This window comes from Danio rerio, chromosome 5 (genome assembly GCF_052040795.2).
Source record: "Danio rerio strain M-AB ecotype USA chromosome 5, GRCz13ab, whole genome shotgun sequence".
NCBI lineage: Eukaryota > Metazoa > Chordata > Actinopteri > Cypriniformes > Danionidae > Danio > Danio rerio.
In genome coordinates, this window is record NC_141025.1 from 38090848 (window position 1) to 38110739 (window position 19892).

The following is a 19892-nucleotide window of genomic DNA, read 5'->3' on the forward strand; positions in this document are numbered from 1 at the left end:
ACACTGTAAAGCGAGATAAGTTGACTTTACTTCAAAAAAGTGGGTTAACCCATTGATCTTCAAATTATTAAGTTAATTAACTATGTGCATAATTATAAAACAAAGTCAAATGAACAGTTCCCAGTTACAATGGTTTTACTCACTTTTTTAAGTAATGTCAGCTTGTCGCTTTTAAAGGAGTGTTCCAGAGTGTAATTTTAAAGCTTGGATGTGTTTATAAGATGCAAAGCAATGTGTGCTCATGCTTCACTTGTAAAAAATCATGTTACTTTTCATATATCTTGCTTTGATTATATACTGCTACATGAAAACAATTGTCATAACTCCTTTTCCTCTGAAAGGCCCACCCTTAAGAGGTTCTGATTGGTCAGCTAACATAATGTACTGTGATTCGCGGACAGGCTCCACATCACTATGAAAAGACATCACTCTAAAATAAAATCTGACAAGTGTCTTTATATATATTCAGAATAAGCATGTGTAAGTAATATAAAGCGTTCACATATTTTTTGCAAGTTTGTTATTTGAGATATACCGTATATAGCGCTGCTAAAGATTGTGGCTGTTTACATTAGTTTAAGGGAAAATATGAATTTGTAGCTAAATTGTTAAAGGTGCCAAACAGCATTTTCATTGTTTACATCCTTGTTTATGTCCTTGCTACAACCGTTAATGCTAGACACTGTGCATATAATAGATCAATTTTAATTAAAAAAAAGTACTTACAGGTTGTGGCTCACAATCCACAGCTTTTGCTATTATGGTTGAAGTTGCTCCTTCTTAGCGGAGTTTTTAGCCGAATCCAGCACTGAATGGAGAGAGATTCTGGAAGCTGTCCTTTGTCAAATGTTAGCTATATATATATTATAATTCTCTGGAACAAAATTAAAATGTAACTGTAAGCACGTCTATCTTTCTGTCATGTCCTTTGGAAGCCCAAATACAGAAACAGAACAAGTTCTGTGGAAATAGCAGCGTTTGGACAGCATTTTAACTTACTCTGGTAAAACATTACAGCGCCTCTGGCCACACCCCTTAGTTGCACGAGGTGTGTGCCTTCATAATCTGAAGTGTTTGTGATCTCACCAACCCGAATGTAATTTTTTGCTGTACCCAAATTTTGTTCGCTGTAGGCTTTGCTAAGCTAACTCTGTAAAAGCCATTGTCTCTCTTTACATTGAACTTTGAGCATATTACTTTGAGAGATGTTGATTATCTTTACACATTTACATTGCATGAACTACTGTTTAAAATTTGATATCATAGTGGACCCTTTAGGGCAACAGGTAAATTTACTTAAAGTAACTTAGTAAAGTAACTTTAGTACAGTTACTATTCACTCCAATATGCAAATCGAAGATTTAGGGGAAAATAATTTTTCATTAACAGAATTTAGCCGTTCATTTTATTAAAAACATTGCTAATATTAATAAATTAGTGTGTGCCAAACACAAGAAACTTCCTTTTTTACTTTTAATTAAACAAATGAAAATATATATTAGAGTATTGTAAAGTCAATGGCTTAACATAAAGTCAATATTGTTACTCTACCTCAGTAACAGAGTTTGACTTACAGTTTAACAGAGCATATGCCACTGATGAAACTATGTTTAAAAGACTATCACACAACCCACTGTGTGATCAGTGATAAATTCTGTTTCTTTTCATATTATTGTAGCTGTTTTGCCATTTTCAAAAAATGTTGTTGGTGTGAGAACTATTTAGATGAAAATATTGTCCCAGAGAGAGCATATATTTACCTTCCAGAGATTCAGATGTTATCAGTGTAAGACATAGACATCATTTAATGCATCTTAGATAGCTGTGTCAGGTCATTTCACCAGTTTAAAGGCAAAGTATGGTACGGTCACAGAAGGTATTTAGTATTAATGCATGGATATTGTTATAATATAATTACCTTTTTTATACTTAGTTTTTATTGATTTTGTTAGGAACATAACCAGTGGGAACAAAACGAACAGACAAACAAACAAAAAATGATAAAACATACATACATACATACATACATACATACATACATACATACATACATACATACTCTACCAGTCTTTTTCAGTCATACATACTCTTCCGTTTTCATTTAACTATTACAATATAACCATTTTAATTAATAATTTAAATAAATTATTCTGTTCATCAAGGTGGCATTTAATAAATGTAAAACAAATGTTTAATTGTTACATAATTATTTATTAAATATTTATTTATTACTTAATGTATATATTTTCAAGTGAAATTATTATTCCAGTTATTATTGCTTTTATTACTATTTCCATTAATAATTATAATAATAATTATAATAATAATAAATAAATAATAATATTAGAGGGATTTCTAAGATCACGTGACTCTGAAGACTGGAGTAATTAAGCTGAAAATGCATCATTAATATCACTGGAATAAATGATTAAATGAAATTATAAGCTACTTTTGAACAGTTATTTTATTATTATTATTTTACAATTTTTAATTGTATTTTTGATCAAATAAAAGCGGCTTTGGTGAGCAGGAGATATTGCCGTTGTGGAGAAAGCCAGCCATTTATTCCATTTCTTTTCAAAAATCTCTATTTATAATCCAAGTGCATGTGTCATTTTTTCTACTATTCCAACTTCTGCTATTATTTTAAACCATTCATCTTTATTTGGTGAGTCTTCTTTTTACCATTTCCGTGTTATAGTTTTTCTTTTTTCAAATAAGTTTTATTTCGTCATTAAATAGACTTGCAATAATCACAAATTTTAAGGTTTAATTTTCTTTTATACATAACCTTACAAAAACAAACAAACAAAAACAAACACCCCAACCTCAGCCTGTAAGTATACAATACAGTGATGATCTTAACAACTTTTTAGTTAAACTACATTGCTTTGGGAAAAGAATTCCCCATGAAGTGACTGTACAAAAAGACCTCGAATCTTCTGAAATTGTCCAATGTTGCCTTTTAAAAGACATCTGTTTCTGCAGAGTAGATATCAATTCTTCAAGCCATAGTTTAGCAGTTGGAGGATAAACATCTTCCAGTACAATTATAGCAGCTTTTTGTCTGTTATCAAATAATATGTAAGGAATTTCTGTTGTGCACTGCTCAATGAGTATAATCAGATTGTTCTAATATAATAAGCACTGTTATAATACCTTTTTTATTATAATATCTTTAATAACTTTTAATACCTTTTTTCAAACAATTTTATTTTGTAGAAACAACAAGACAGCAAGATTTTTAACTATACAAGACACTTTTTTCCAGAAAAGATTATATTATGGCCTGAAAGTTACTATGATTCATGACAAGCTAAATACACTGGAAAAGGCTGAAAAAATATCGGCTTATACTAAATTTACCTGCAATTGTTAAATAGTCAATGTGTGTGTTTGTATACGTTTGATAGGTGGGCATTATTGATGATGACGTGTTTGAGGAAGATGAACACTTCTTTGTGCGTCTTTCGAATCTGCGAGAGGGAGAAGGTGGGACCAACACTGACGGTGCCCGGCTGGTTGAACCTTCAGTTACTACGGTAACCATTCTGGACGATGACCATGCTGGAGTTTTTGCCTTTGGTCAGCGGGAGCTTTGTGTGGGTGAATGTTCGGGTGTGGTGGAGGTGCCGGTGAACCGGACGTCAGGTGTGCGCGGGACTGTGATGATTCCCTATCACACAGAGGACGGCTCTGCGCGACAGGGGGTTGACTATGAGCAAATACAAGGAGAGCTGGAGTTCACCAATGAGCAGACAAGGTAAAACCACACACTAAAACATTCAATTCAATTGTTTATTTTTTTAATCAAAACCTTTTGTTTTAACTTTACACACATGCTAGAAGATTCTCTTCACCTCAATTGGCAATATTCACACACTGTTTGAATTGAGTTAAATTTAGGGAATTACATGAGTTGATGTGTTATATTGATGACAGAGCATTTTTAATATCTCATTATTGCTTGTAGCTTGTATTTAATATTAAATTATGGCAGACTATGGATCATTTTAATCTGTCATTTTATAAAAAAAAAAATTCTAATTATCAATGATGTCAAACAATTCCTGATACCTTAATAGATAGAAAAGTCAGAAGAACTACATTTATATTAAATATTTTTATACTCAGAACTACTTTTATACTATATTGAGATGTAATTTTGTAAAGCATTAAATTTAAAACCTCATAATTCATCACTGTCTGCTTACAAACAACCCATCACATTTTACAACAAGGTTTCATTAATGTATGCACTAAAGTGAGCTAAGAATGAACAAAACTTAAACAACATTTATTTTTCATTTTTGATATTAAATCCATTGTTTACAGATGCATTATTAACATCCAAAAATTTTGCTTGGTAACATTATTTAATGCACTTTTGGCAAGGACTAAAAATCAATCATGTATTTGTATTGATTAATGTTAACTTAATGTTTTATTGATTAAAGATGAATAAATATTGCAATAAATGTATTGTGCATTGCATCTTCATGTTAGTAAATATATTAACTATTATAACCTCATTGTAAAAAGTCAAAAAATCTGTATATTCTGGATTCTGCTACCTCTTGTTCTTGTTTGTACCACTAGATGTCTCTTTCTTCACAGTAGTCACCAAATTCTGAAAAGTCAAGTTTGTTCAGCATATCTTTTTTGAGCCTCAATCTGTTACTCAGTCTGTCGGTCAGTTTAAAGTTACTGTCAGTCTGAGCAAGCTAAAGGTTCACTGTGACACCAGGTAAATCTACCTGATATTATACCTGATATTTTATAATTCAAATTATATTATATAATTTATATAATTATAATAATTCAGGGGGTTTAATAATTCAGACTTCAACTATATATATATATATATATATATATATATATATATATATATATATACATACACACACACACACACACACACACACACACACACACATATATATATATATATATATATATATATATATATATATATATATATATATATATATATATATATATATATATATATATATATATATATATATATATATATATATATATATATATATATATAAACAGGGGAGCTAATAATTCATATTATATATATGAATTATTAGCTCCCTGTTGATTTTTTTCCCAATTTCTGTTTAACGGAAAGATCATTTTTTCAACACATTTCTAAACAATAGTTTTAAAAACTCATTTCTAATAACTGATTTATTTTATCGTTGTCATGATGACAGTAAGCAATATTTGACTAGATATTTTTCAAGACACTTCTATACAGCTTAAATGACATTTAAAGGCTTGACTAGGTTAATTAGGTTCACCAGGCAGGTTAGGGTAATTAGACACTTTATTGTATAACGATGGTTTGTTCTGTGGACAATCGATGAAAAATATAGCTTAAAGGGGCTAATAATTTTTATTTTAAAATGGTTTTTAAAAAATTTTAATTAAATTAAAAATAAATTCTAGCCAAAATAAAACAAAGACTTTCAAATAAATTAAATTAGAAATGAAATAAAAGACTTTCGAGAAGAAAAAATATTATCAGACATACTGTGAAAATTTTTTTTCTCTGTTAAACCTCAATAATTCTGATTTCAACTGTGTGTATGCATATAAGCAAGTATGCTTTAGAAAATTAACTTAATATTATACTTAAAGCTAATCTAATAAGTGTAGTTAAAGTTTAACTATGTTTTTAACATATTCTTTACACAAGATGCATACTAATATCAAAGAAATATTTTGGTGCATTGCCCAAGTAAGGGCATATAGTTGTTGTTGATTCCTTGTTGTAGCATGGATGCAATGTGTCCAGTTGATATGCAGCAAAATATGTGTTACTACAGGAGGTCTTTATAGCACACTCACCACTGTGTATCAAATTTACCAGTTTAAATAAATAAATAAGTTTAAAATAAAATGTGAGATGTTCCTGGTTGCAGTAGGTATTGTGAATGAGTTTTTAGAGGTGATTGGAATTGATAGCTCTCACAACCTGGCAGAAAATGCAGTTTTTTTTGTTTTTTTTTGAGTACCTTCTATAAGAAAGTACACATTGAAGTATACTCAGAAAACTTCTAGTTTTTAAAGTTTTTATTCTGCAAGTATACTACCTGAAGACCTGTTCATATACATGTGTAAAACTATATAAAAAAAAACTACAGTTAGTAGACAAGTGTACTCAGAATGCTTAACTGTAATTATTTAAAGGGACAGTTTACCCCCCAAAAATTGGTCTTTCGTCTGTTGAACACAAAGCGAGATATTTTGAAGAATGTTGTTGAAAAGCAGCTGTTAACATCAATAGCAGCAACAAAAAATACTATGAATGTCAATGGCTGCATTTCCCCAACATTCTTCAAAATATCTTCCTTTCAGAAAAAGAAATAAACTCAAATAGGATGGAGCGAGAAAAGGTCAAATTTATTTTGTATTTTTCTGTCTATATAAGTGCCATATATTTAAATGTAATATTAAGCAAATTTCAGAAAAGTACACAAAAACTAGCCTGAACGTTCATATTTTCTTATTTTAAGTTGAAAAGAGGCATAGTAATAGCACAAGATTATTTTTTTTATTAAGGTATCTGTATATTCTCATAGAAATCTGTGCTGTCTAGCGTGCAGAGAAGCTTCAGAGAGCACATAACTGTCATTCCCACACTAACGCATTGGTAAATCTGCCTTTGTTGTTAAAACTAAATAGATAAATCTTAAATCTTCAATGCAGCACTGGTTTGTGAAAAGGAGAGCTTGTACACAACTGAACGCCCGTCTCAGTTCTTCAGTGTGTGATTGAATTATTTATAGACTGTGTGTTAAAGTATTCATGTAGGCCTAACTCTGATGTGATTTAAATGCTGAGGTCTGCTTTAATATTTCAGAGGTAAAGCCAAGAGGAAATGATGATTTGTCCTTTGCTCTTTGTGTCCCCAGTAAGACACTTCAGGTGCGCATCATTAACATGCAGGAATATGAGAAGCGAGAGAATTTCTACATTGTCCTTGAAGAGCCCAAATGGCTCAAGAGAGGCATCTCAGGTGTGTGTGCACCTATTCCTATTAATCATCACTGTTACAGTTTTTTTTTTCTTTGTACAAGTGGTTTCTATGATTGCTGTCTATATTTTAATGCGTTATAGTTACCGAGATCCCACTAGCCTCGTGCTCACCTCTCTGATACACACATGGACATTTCTATGACCAGTGTCCAATTTCAGATCAATAACAGAAGCACATCAGGGGGACAAACTAGACATGCGTCACTCACAGTAACAAGATCCAACTCACGCACACACACTTCAGCCTCACGTTTGTGGGTGTGTGTAATATGAGCTGATGTGCGTAAATAAAAGTGAATGTTAAAGAGAGAATTAACACCAGGTTCATTAGTGAGCTAATTAGCTACTTTCATTAACCATTGACTAAGCATAGATGAATAGATGGATATGAACTTTCTTTACATTAAAATAAAAGTATGCCATCATCAAAACTAATTGAGAACATTTTAAAGCAATGTTTGTAAAAACTCTTTTTGAATCGAGCAATGTCACTTTATATGATAAACTGATTTAATTGTGCCATTTATTCACATTTAAATACTAAAAAATGCAATTATTTTGGAAATATACTGTATTTTTATCAAAATAAATGTAGCCATGATTGGCGTAAGAAGATTGATTGATTGATTGATTGATTGATTGATTGATTGATTGATTGATTGATTGATTGATTGATTGATTGATTGATTTATTGATTTTTCACTGACATGCTGCAAGTAGATCTGCTGTTAAACCAGGGTAAGCTACAAACTATTTTTGCATATTTGTGTGTGTGGACTAATATATATATAAACCGGCCACATTATTAGGTACACCTTACTAGTACCGGGTTTTACACACTTTTGCTTTCAGAAGTGCCTTAATCTTTCAGGGCATAGATTCAGCAAGGTACAGGAAATATTCCTCAGAGATTTTGGTCCATATTGACACAATAGCAGCAGATTTGTCTGCTGCACATCCATGTTGTGAATCTCCTGTTTCACCACATCCCAAAGGTGCTTTTTTTGGATTGTGAACTGGTGACTCTGGAGGCCATTTAAGTACTGTGAACTCATTGCCATGTTTAAGAAGCCAATCTGAGATGATTTGTGACGTTATCCTGCTTGAAGCAGCCATCAGAAAATGGGTACACTGTAGTCATAAAAGGATTGACATGGTCAGCAGCAATACTGTAGGCTGTGGCATTGGCATTAAAGGGCCCAAAGTGTGCCAAGAAAATGACCCCCACGCCATTACACCACCACCAGCAGCCTGGACCGTTGATACAAAGCAGGATGGATCCATGCTTTAATGCTGTTGACACCAAATTCTGACCCTATCATCTAAATGCTGCCGCAAAAATAAAGGTTCATCAGAGGCAACATTTTTTCAATCTTCTATTGTCCAATTTTAGTGAGCCTGTGTGAATTGTAGCCTCAGTTTTCTGTTCTCAGCTGAGAGGAGTGGCACCCGGTGTTCTGCTGCTGTAGCTCATCTGCCTCAAGGTTCAATATGTTGTACATTCAGAAATGCTCTTCTGCATACCTTGGTTGTATCGAGTGGTTATTTCAATTACTGTTGCCTTTCTATCAGCTGAAACCAGTCTGGCCATTGTCCTCTGATCTCTGGCATCAACAAGCCATTTATGCCCACAGATCTGCCGCTCACAGGATATTTTCTCTTTTTTGGACCATTCTCTATAAATCCAAGAGGTGGTTGTATTTGAAAATCCCAGTGGATCAGCATTTTCTGAAATACTCAGACCAGCCCATCTGGCACCAACAACCATGTCACGTTCAAAGTCTCTAAATCTACCTTTCTTCCCCATTCTGATGCTCAGTTTGAACTGCAGCTGATCATCTTGACCATGTCTACATGCCAAAATGCATTGAGTTGCTGCCATTGCGGATTAGAAATGTGCATTTACGAGCAGTTGGACAGGTGTACCTAATAAAGTGGCAGGTAAGTATATATATATATATACACCCATGTAAAATTTTTTGTGGTCCATGGTCACATACAGATTTATTCATCTTTTTTTTACATACGGATGTGTTACATGTCACATCTGAACATTTAGCATTTATCCTTTATTTATCTTTGCTCTCAATCTCACTAGCCACCCCTGGTCCAGAAGTGGAGGAGGCCAGACGTATAGCCGAGAAGGGGAAGCCTGCTCTAGGAGAACACTGCAAGCTAGAGGTCATTATAGAGGAGAGTATGGCCTTCAAGGTATCCACACATCCTACATACAACAAAACATTAATCTCATGTAGTCTGTTATAGACCCTGTATTGACTGTGATTCCTCTTCATAAAGGTCCGACAGGGAATGACCCCTAATGGAGTCTTAGATGCGGTAGTAATCCACTTGCCTCAGTGTGAAGTGTGTTGGGTTTGCCCTATAAACTTCAGCCTTTAAACACTCTCTGACTGATTGAATCACACCTAAATGCATGGAGATTGTCATGTAATTAAACCTTATTTTCCCATTCACAACTGTTTTAATCTGTGTTCACTAACATCACTAACTGACTTCATTGACTTCTATTGTATTTGTTTTCCTACTATGGAAGTTGATGGGTCCCAACATTCTTTAAAATACTTATCTGTGTTCAACAGAAGAAAGAAACTAAAATAGGTTTCAAACCACATGAGGAACCACTTTTTCATTTTTGAATCACAATCAAAGTTTGTCCTTTTGTGCAACACCTCAAGGTTTACGTTTGTGCTTATAATCCCCACAACTTCCATAAAGTGCCCTGCATCAGAAGTTGTGGTAGTCACTCACAGATTTATTTTGACACTGACACATTTAAATTTAGAAATAACTGCACACAGATTAAAACTACAGCTTTAAACACAAACTTCTTATAACTTTTTTTTCACAATGAAACCAAATGTAGATTTGGCCAAACAAAAACAAGCTAGAATTCATTAACAATACTGGCCATACTACAAACAAAAATGAACCCTTGTGTGCTGTTGGGGATGTTTTCATCCACTCTGGGGTGATTTTGAGTCTTAATTTGGCTACAACTTTCTCTGTGTTTCAGCAAACTCCTTTGAAATTGTTTCAACTCAACAATATAATATTTTACAAATTTAGAAAAATTAGACAAATTTAGACAAATACTACCCTTTCATTATGTTAGTGGCTGTTTTGCCCTATTGACTTCCATTATAATGACCTTATTGCAAAGCCATGAGACCACATAATGTACAGTTGAAGTCAGAATTGTTACCCCCCCCCCCTGAATTACTAGACCCTCTGTTTATTTTTTTCCCCAATTTCTGTTTAACAGAGAGAAGATTTTTAAACACGTGTCTAAACATAATAGTTTTAATAACTCATTTCTTATAACTCATTTATTTTATCTTTGCCATGATGACAGTAAATAATATTTGACTAGATCTTTTTTAAGACACTTCTATACAGCTTAAAGGGAAATTTAAAGGCTTAACTAGGTCAATTAGGTTAACTAGGCAGGTTAGGGTAATTAGGCAAGTTATTGTATAACTATGGTTTGTTTTGGAGACAGTCGGGGAAAAAAAATTAGCTTAAGAGGCTAATAATATTGACCTTAAAATGGTGTTTAAAAAATTTAAAACTGCTTTTATTCTAGTCAAAATAAAGCAAATAAGACTTTCTCCAGAAGAAAAAATATTATCAGACATACTGGGAACATGTCCTTGCTCTGTTAAACATCAACTGGGAAATATTTAAATAGAATAAAAAATTCAAAGGGGGGCTAATAGTTCTGACTTCGACTGTATATTAATTGTTGGAGGTTTTCCTTGCTGGGAAGAGGTACAGTTTTTAATTTGTGCTGTTGATCATCAGTTGCAGTGCAAAAAAATGCTTAGCTTCTGGCTTATATGTGAGTTATATATTAAAGTTTATGGACTATAATGTGTGTAGTATAGTGTGTGTTTAGTATATTGTATTGGGTCCTTTGCATGGGTAGCTTGGTATGTCAAAGAAAATCAAAATAAGCACCTCAGTTTCAGAACATAGTAAACATAGTAAGTGTATTTATACATGTACAATTAATTTATTGTTATACTCCATACAACTGCATATAAAGGATGATAAAAGTTTACCACATCCCAAAAGGTTAAGCCATCAACAATCAAGAATGCATGATTATTGTCCCCAAATTGCATTATTCTGGTCCGAGGTTCGAGACCTACTAACCGGTCTGATGGAATCTCAGATCCAATGCGACCCATTGCTTTTCTCATGCTGGACGATTAATCACTATCCTTATCCAACAACCAAAAAAAGGATTCTGTTAGTTGTTCTGACTGCTGCAGCTGCAAAAAAAAAACAATCCTGAAAATGTGGCTTGATCCATCTGCTCCTACTGATCTATCCTGGAGGCTATATTTACTGGACATTATTAGTTTGGAATACACCACAGCCGAAAAAATATTGCCAGTAAGAAAACTACACTTTTGGTTAAATATGAGACTGTATCAGATATGTTTAAATCCTGATTTACTACCTATTATTGCAGTATTATATTATATTTAACTTTTTTGTTGGGTGGATCTCAGGCTTTGTTCAAAATCAAAAATGTTCAATAAAAAAAGAATGCATGATTATTTGGTGTCAATGCTTTACAATACAAAATGTCATTTTAATGGAAGCCAATAGGACAAAAACAACCACAAACATAACAAGAGTAGTCAATTTAAACAATACACAAGTGTTAAAAGATTACTTCTATTAAGAAATTGATCCAGATTGATTGATGAGTGTTAAATGGAAACATTTGTCAACCACTGAGCCCCACTATATTGTGCATGCATGTTTAGAATACTGTAGACCGTCTACTGAAGGATACTAACCTTGCTGAAGTACTTGGCACACACTCCTGGAGAGAACAGTTCATCGAGGCGGTAACAGTCAGCGCAGGTAGAATCAAATCAGTATAGACTCTCAATATCTGTATATGTATATTTATGTGAAATTAATTAAGCTGCATTTGTGTCCATATGATTCTTGATCATGATGATGTGTCATTTCTGCCTCTCAGGGGAAGCTGATGAAGAAGGAGGTGAACCTCAGCCGCCGTCATGCTGTGATTATTTCATGCATGCAGTCACGGTGTTCTGGAAGATTCTGTTTGCCTTCGTTCCACCCACTGAATACTGGAACGGCTGGGCCTGCTTTATTGTATCCATTCTGGTCATCGGGCTGCTAACTGCCGTCATTGGAGATTTGGCATCTCATTTTGGCTGCACTGTAGGCCTCCGGGACACTGTCACTGCTGTGGTGTTTGTTGCTTTGGGAACCTCCATACCAGGTAAATATATGGTAGTATGTATGTAAATAAATCAATAAATGTACTGACTAACCATCTGTTATCTTTCCTTTATTCTTCTAGACACATTCGCAAGTAAAGTCGCTGCTACACAGGATCAATATGCTGATGCTTCAGTAGGAAATGTGACCGGTAGCAATGCGGTGAATGTTTTTCTCGGGATTGGTGTGGCCTGGTCAGTTTCTGCTGTTTACTGGGAAGTCAAAGGTCAGGTGTTTTATGTAGACCCCGGTTCGCTTGCATTCTCAGTCACACTCTTCACCATCTTTGCCTTCATTAATATCGGCGTGCTGATGCTTCGGCGGCGGCCATCGGTAGGTGGAGAGCTGGGTGGACCTAAAGTGATGAAGGTCCTGACTTCAATGTTGTACGTCGGTTTGTGGCTCCTCTATATCACGTTCTCCAGCTTAGAGGCCTACTGTCATATTACTGGATTCTGAGGACCAAAGAGACACACACACACACACACAGACTCGCACTTACACTAATGGCATTCAGATGAAATTAGTTTTGTGAGAACTGAGCTGTGTGATGTAAGATGTACATAGGGTAGATACTTTCTGTGTAAACAAAAGTACCTAAAATGTGTGAGAGAGAGAGAGCAAGACTGACTGAACTGCTGTCGGGGATGTATATAACTGGTGTTTGGCTTTGATTTCAGAGCACATTAGAGGCAGTGTGATTTTTGACACCATCAGACTGTCAGTGACATGAATGAAATACTGTAAGATGTAGCACTTTTTTTGACAGAGCTGTGGTGTCATTTTATATACTGACTGATGACCAGTAATTGATGTGTCTGAATGCTAGGCCTCCCTCTGAGAGAGAAGGCACTTATTACTCTCCATATAAAGGAACGGATGAACTGTTATGAGTGAAACTGAACTTCTTTTTGGATGTCAGGTATTGTGGGACTTACCTTGAAACGTTTATGAACGAAAATGGGATAACCATTATCATAATTCACATTCATTTATTTTCTTGATTAAGAAGTCTGTGTCATGTCACTTCATGAATTCACTCAAATGTATAATTTCAGCATTTAAATGCAAGTAAAATCATTAATAAATGTAAGTGTTGGTTTTTATTGTGCTCTAGGCATTACAACAGAAATATGCAGCTTATCGCAGAACACTCTTGGAGTATTTCTTGAATCATCTTATTTTTGGTACAGAATAAAAATGAACCATGGATTATTTTAGTAAAAATGCTGTAACCATCATTATATTTATTAATTTATTCAGTGTAGCAGTTCTCCAAGCACAGTTTCTTGTCATTAATTACAGTTGTAAGAACAACAAATAATAAGTTGACTTCTAATTGATCAATTGGAGAAGTGGCAGAAGGTTGATCTTCTCCAACGAATCATCTGTTGAACTGCATCTCAATCATCACAAATACTGCAGAACACCTATTGGAACACGCATGAACCCAAGATTCTCACAGAAATCAATCAAGGTTGGTGAAGGAAAATTCCTGGTTTGGGGTTACATTCAGTATGGGTCATGCAAGAGATCTGTAGAGTAAATAGCACCATTAACAGCCTGCATCAAGATATTTGTGCTGCCCATTACATTACAAAGCACAGGAGAGGACAAATTCTCCAGCAGGATAGCACTCCTTTTCATACTTCAGCCTCCACATCAAAATTCCTGAAACTAAAAAAGGTCAAGGTGCTCCAGGATTGGCCAGCCCAGTCACCAGTTATGAATATTATTGAGCACGTCTGGGGTAAGATGAAGGAGGAGGCATTGAAGATAAATGCAAAGACTGTTAATGGACTCCTGCAAGATTGCTTTCTTTGTCATTCCAGATGATTTCCTTAAGTTATTTGGGTCATTGCAGAGATGTAAGGATGCAGTCTTCCAAGCTCATGGGAGTCAGACACAATATTCATTCTTTTTTCACTGCAGCATGACTTTATATTCTATACTGTACATTATTTCTAAGTGACAAGACTTTTGTCTAAACAAAGTCAGACCTTACTGTCCCAATTAAATAATTAACAATCATGGTATGATCATATTTTATTGTGGTAAAATAAGCGTAATCTAGAGGCCTTTCCCTTTCATTTGAGCCACTTCTGATACCAAACGAGCAGCTAAGTCAAATTATTGTTTGCTGTTCCTTAAACTTGGATATATATATATATATTTATTTTTATTTTTATTTATTTTTTATTTTTTTGTAAAAAAACATTATTCATTTCATTTGTTTAAGGTCGTATGTATGACTGTTAGCTAAAATATACTGTAGATAGTTGGTGTTTGTGAGGTAAATGTTTAGATGACAATTTATTATTCTTGCTGGATTTGTTAGTAAATTATTTGTCAGTATATCGATGATTCAGTGTTATAAACTAATTGGTCAATTCAGTGGTTCAGTGGTAATCTTCAGTGGTTTTGGGAAGTAACAAAAATAATACACAGAAAGTAAACAAGTTTCGCATACCTGCCAATTTTAAGATATTGGCCATTTTGGCTTTTTATATACAGTAGTCAATATTTTAAGAGGATCAAAACCTTTCATTATAGTTGTCTTAAAACTATCGAACAACACCCATTCTTGTCTTTGGACAATTTTTAAAAACTTTTCAATCCACTTAAAGTGTTGACCACTCGAAATTTCTTGTGTTAATGATTTTTTTCCTACTGTTAGTTTCCATTGTCATGGATGGAAAACATCCAAAATACACATAGATATTTCTTTTGTTACACTATATAGGCCTGTCTATGTGTAGTTACAATACATCTTTTAATGGCAATTTTTTTTTCTCGAAAACAAAACAAAATGAGCCATAAATCTCCACTTCAGCGAGTTTTACTCATGTTCATATCCTTAAGGTTAGGTTCTTACATTATTTGCTGATTATATACATTTTATTTTACAAAAAAGTGAAAAAATGCAAGCATATGATTTATGAAGAAGTTGTGATGAAAAGAGATTCCCAAATTCCCTTCTGTAAAATACTTGGTCTCTGATATATCAAAATAAAATATAATTAGATAATACCTATTTAGCATATTACATAACAGAGAACATTTAGAAACTATTTCCGTTTTTACAGTTCACTGATTAAATCGGGTATGGACATGTAGTGTCTACAGAGAAGGATTCGCTAGCATTAACTAAACAAACCGAATCAATCTTTTTCGTGAACAATTCGAGTTCTGGGATGAATGAAAATCCCCGCCGCTAGAAACCAGAACAAACGCGCCTTTAGTTTGAGTGACATCTCTGAGAGCCAATCACATTCATGCATTAAAGGCACCGCCTTTTCCTGGAAGTGAGACAAGTGGACAAGGCCACGCTCGATCAGCAGCTGACGGATGACGCTTCCGGGACAAGAACGCAAGTAGCATGAGATAAGAGAATCGGTGAGAGCTGTGTTTGAGTTTAATGCGTGCGCTTGTATTCATTTTGATGTATTAGCTATTATCATAGTTGTATGTGCTTGTATACACTAGCCGTTTCCTCCTTTCAGCCAAGGTTTGGTTGAAGCGCCTTTAATCAACCGGAAGAAGAAGACGTTCACGCGCCCTCACACGGAACCGAGGACGTCGAGTCACACAGTAAGTCCGCGTGCAGCATACCGTGTTGTTTATCTGGTGCTATTTCACAGGATTTTTACATTTGCATAGGTTTATAAACCGTGTACGAGAGTTCGGGGTTTACACGGTTGTGTCTGCCGGTGCGTCCTAAGCTTCGGTAGGTGTATCGTTTGATTCAAAAGCGAGCCAAACAAAGAGCGGCCTGCGATTCTGGCGCAATTACTAATGGCGTTAATGTTGGTTATTAACTAACAATTAAACCACTTGGTAAGATGTAATCTATATCGTGCTTATGAAGCCTTTTTGTCGGGGGCCGCTGTACATTTCTAAATATCCGTTTTGTTGATAAACACGATCGAGTCATTCATCATGGCCGCAGATCGGCAGTTGAAGAGACTCCTTCATATAGAGGAAAGCGAAACTAACCTAATACTCGAAGAAATGAATACGTTTGTGCTGTCTGTTAACAGTGATTTAACACGTCTGAAGCTTTAACAGATTTGGGTTACATGTGAACAGCTGACCGCGAGGTGAGATGTTTTTAGCACAGGCAGAGCTGGAGCTGCACTGCGCGCGTTACTACAGTAACGTGCTAACATGCGCACTGAATGTTTAATGCTGTGCCATGCAGTCCCAAGAACCAGCATCTTTACCCTTAAATTGTTTTATGATTGTTTTGTTGATTTAACCATGTACATATTCGTAGAACCACTGCTTAAGTGCCTTCAGGTTGTTAGTTTAAAAAAAATCACTTAAAAATGGTCACCACCTTACACAGTGCAGTACCTTTCTTTTTGTGGAACGCAAAGAAAGTTGAAAATATTGGTAACCAAATGCTTTTTTTAATTTTAAGATTATTGTAATTTTGTTGAACTGTACCCTTAACTCATTTTTAAGCATGTTTAAAGTATTTAAAAACTTAGGGTTTTTAATTGAATAAATTGCCACAATTAACTCTTTTGTACTACAGGTGCAAGATGTCATACTCATCCCGGAGTTCCTCTCGCACCTCTGACTGTAAGGTCTATGTGGGTGACCTTGGTAATGGTGCAGCCAAAGGTGAGCTGGAACGAGCCTTCAGTTACTACGGGCCATTAAGGAGTGTATGGGTCGCCCGGAACCCTCCAGGTTTCGCCTTCGTAGAGTATGAGGATGCCAGAGATGCAGAGGATGCCGTAAAGGGGATGGATGGAAAGTGAGTCAACTTGAGTTCTACCTGCCTACATTTGATGATGCTACTGCTGCACATTTAACACCCTGACCACTTCAGGGAGCTCAGACCCGCAGGGGTGAGTGACGGCGGTTTATCAGTTTTCTTTCCGCTCACAAAGGCCCCAACTTATGTGGTATATTTTTCTGGATGCACAATAATTGTTGTCCTTTTTCAGTTCAGTTGTTTGTCTTATTTTTTTCCTGAGCTTTACCTGAATCTAGGCAATGTGTGAAGGGTCTGAAAATAAAAATGGTCTGCGATTTTCCTAGACAGCATTTGTCATGTGTATGTGTGGCACCTTGGAATGGCCTGGGAAAACCACTAACCTTCTGATCTGTGATATCCCAGGGTGCTTTGTGGAGCCCGTGTCAGAGTTGAGCTGTCTAATGGTATGTCCAGAAAGTCCCGTTATGGCCGTCCCAGCCGCAGGCAATTTGACCCCAATGACCGCTGTTACCAGTGTGGGGAGACAGGTCATTATGCCTACGACTGCTATCGTTTCAGCAAGAGGCGAAGCAGACGCAGCAGGTATGTGAATCAAGATTTTGATTTATTTTTATTTTGACTCCTTTGTATTGCTACTAATTATAATATATATTTTTAGGTCAGGATCTCGTTCCCGGTCCAGATCTCGTGGTCGCCGCTACCGCTCTCGTAGTCGTAGCAATGAAAGGCAAGTCTTGTTACCGCTTGGCTGTGTTTAAAATGCTTTGCAGTTATGAATTTTATGTAATCTTATTTTTTTCAGGAGGTACCGTTCACCTTCATACTCGAAACGCAGAAGCAGGTAAGCCCTCAGTCAGTGCCTGTTTCTGCCAGGGTCCGAACAAAATGAGCAAAGATTTCCCATCGTATTCAAGATAAGAAGGCTAAAATGCCCATACAGGCTTGAACAAGATCACAGCTTTTTTATTTTTCATTATTAACAAACGTGAAAGACTTCAGTTTTTCTGAAATATTTATTTATTTTTCTCCAAAGAATTGGTTACGTTTTGGAAGTTGTGAAATGTCACCAGAAATCAGAAAGCAAATACTTAAACTTGAGTTGATTTCTGACTCCTGATTTCTACTCCTCTTGCTTTATTGATTTGCTATAACACTGTTGTACAAGCCTGTTCTTTCTAAATGTCTCTTTTTTTTTTTTTTTTTTTCTGTTGCAGGTCAGGATCCCCAGGCCGCTCCAGATCCAGAAGCCCTGGTGGCCGGTCACGTTCACCTGTACGCCGGTCAAAGAGCCCTGTTCGAAGGTCCAGATCCAGGACACCTCTTCATAGAGACAGGTACTGCACGCATGTTTAACCCAGGCAAAATCGCTGTATTTATTTTTCCTGGATAAAATGAGAAGTTCTACTATGGTGAATGGCATATCAATTAGAATCTTTTTTTTTTAAATATATTTTTCCCCCTTTCTAGTCGTTCTCGCTCTCGTTCACGGTCTGGTTCCAGGCAGAGGGATCGCAGTGTCTCCAGATCTCGCTCTCGATCTCGTTCGATCAGTCACAAGAAAGACAGGTAAACCGATTTACACAATAGCACATTTCAGTTAGGTCATTCTTGGTGGAAAATGTATAGATGCTAACAGTTTGTGTGTCTTAGTCATTCCAGGTCTGCCAGCCCGAGGAGAAGTCCAACACCGGATGCTGACTGATCTGAATACTGATGCTTCACCCCCATTCCCCACCTTTGCCTCAGGGCTGAAATACATTTTATCTTCCCCATGAGTTCAATACTGGTTCTATTGTAGCTGCAAAGCTTTTTTTTTTTTTTTTTCTCGTTCTTCTCCCTTCCCAGAATTCAGTGACACCTCCTCCCACCTTGTAAAAACATCACTGTCATCTCAAGCAGCTCATGCATATTTTCCCTTTTATCCCCCCTTCCCTTTGAATTATTTTTTAAGAGCTCAATTATTTTAATTTTCAGTGTTGAGCCAGTGTCCTGTGGTCAGTGATTTGTGGGTAAGGTGGTGAATGAGCTATGTTGTGATTTAGTCAGTGTATTATATGAACTGAGTACGCTGTGATTTGTTTGTTTGTAGAAGGTTTTTTTTTTTGGCATTGAAAATGGCAATGATCTTTTTAATAAAGCTTTACAAATCCAACTTTTTCAGTGTTTTTATTTTTTGGTGACCTGAAGTGTACTGGTTTAAATATCTGCATTTAAAATACAAAACATTAGGTTAGATCTGTTAAATTTTTGACTTCTTAAAATAATTGTAATGGTATTGCTATTATACAATAAAACTGAATCACATCATGGTGTAAGATGGGTTTACAAACTTGGTTCTGGAGAGTTTAGCTCCAACCTTAAACAAACTCAGACTAAATTCTTGAACGGGGTATTCAAACTCGATCCTGGAGGGCCAGTGCCCTGCTGGATTTAGCTTAAACTTGCTTCAACACGCTTGACAGGAAGTTTCAAGTTCACTAGTAAGAGCTTGATTAAATGGTTTAGATGTGTTTGATGTGGATTGACGCTAAACTCTATCAAGGACCGAGTTTGGACACCCCTGTACTAGAAACTTCATGGCTCTTATGTTGACTCTATATTCAGCAGGACACCAACCCTCCAGGACTAAGTTTGAACACCCAGGGTGTAAGAAGTGGTATTGAACACCATTTTTAGGTTTCCTATGGTTTCTTTCACATACTGCTTTCATTCGTTTCTGGGTTGGGTTCATGGTTCTTAACTCCAGGTAATATGCTAACAAGCTTATTTGGATCAGGTGTGTTAAATAAGCAAAAAAACAGCATATCCACGACAGAGGGCC

General features: G+C 35.5%; 2 protein-coding genes across 51 annotated transcripts in view; both read left to right on the forward strand.

The window, feature by feature from the left end:
- Positions 1-13435, forward strand: part of slc8a2a (solute carrier family 8 member 2a) — a 155362-nt gene extending 141927 nt beyond the window's left edge. For 11 of the 39 annotated variants that reach the window (XM_087252756.1, XM_087252732.1, XM_087252746.1 and 8 more), the window contains 8 exons: positions 3414-3763; positions 6930-7033; positions 7774-7791; positions 9152-9264; positions 9352-9390; positions 11853-11952; positions 12074-12343; positions 12425-13435. In XM_087252756.1, coding sequence (XP_087108882.1) covers positions 3414-3763; positions 6930-7033; positions 7774-7791; positions 9152-9264; positions 9352-9390; positions 11853-11952; positions 12074-12343; positions 12425-12801 — 1371 coding nt within the window. In that variant the 3' untranslated portion in view covers positions 12802-13435. 39 annotated transcript variants of the gene reach the window in all.
- Positions 13436-15670: 2235 nt separating this feature from the next.
- Positions 15671-19223, forward strand: srsf7a (serine and arginine rich splicing factor 7a). Of its 12 annotated transcripts, none has more exon segments than NM_205673.1 (9): positions 15671-15738; positions 15829-15933; positions 16883-17107; positions 17474-17653; positions 17730-17798; positions 17874-17912; positions 18286-18405; positions 18539-18637; positions 18722-19223. In NM_205673.1, coding segments are annotated over 7 exon segments (777 nt in total). In that variant the 5' UTR covers positions 15671-15738; positions 15829-15933; positions 16883-16889; the 3' UTR covers positions 18774-19223.
- Positions 19224-19892: the final 669 nt, after the last annotated feature.

Coding starts and splice junctions, on each gene's coding strand:
- srsf7a (XM_087251570.1), top strand. CDS start 16,890: ATGTCATACTCATCCCGGAGTTCCTCTCGCACCTCTGACTGTAAGGTC. Junction 17,913..18,285: donor TACTCGAAACGCAGAAGCAG/GTAAGCCCTCAG, acceptor TTTCTGTTGCAG/GTCAGGATCCCCAGGCCGCT. Junction 18,638..18,721: donor ATCAGTCACAAGAAAGACAG/GTAAACCGATTT, acceptor TGTGTGTCTTAG/TCATTCCAGGTCTGCCAGCC.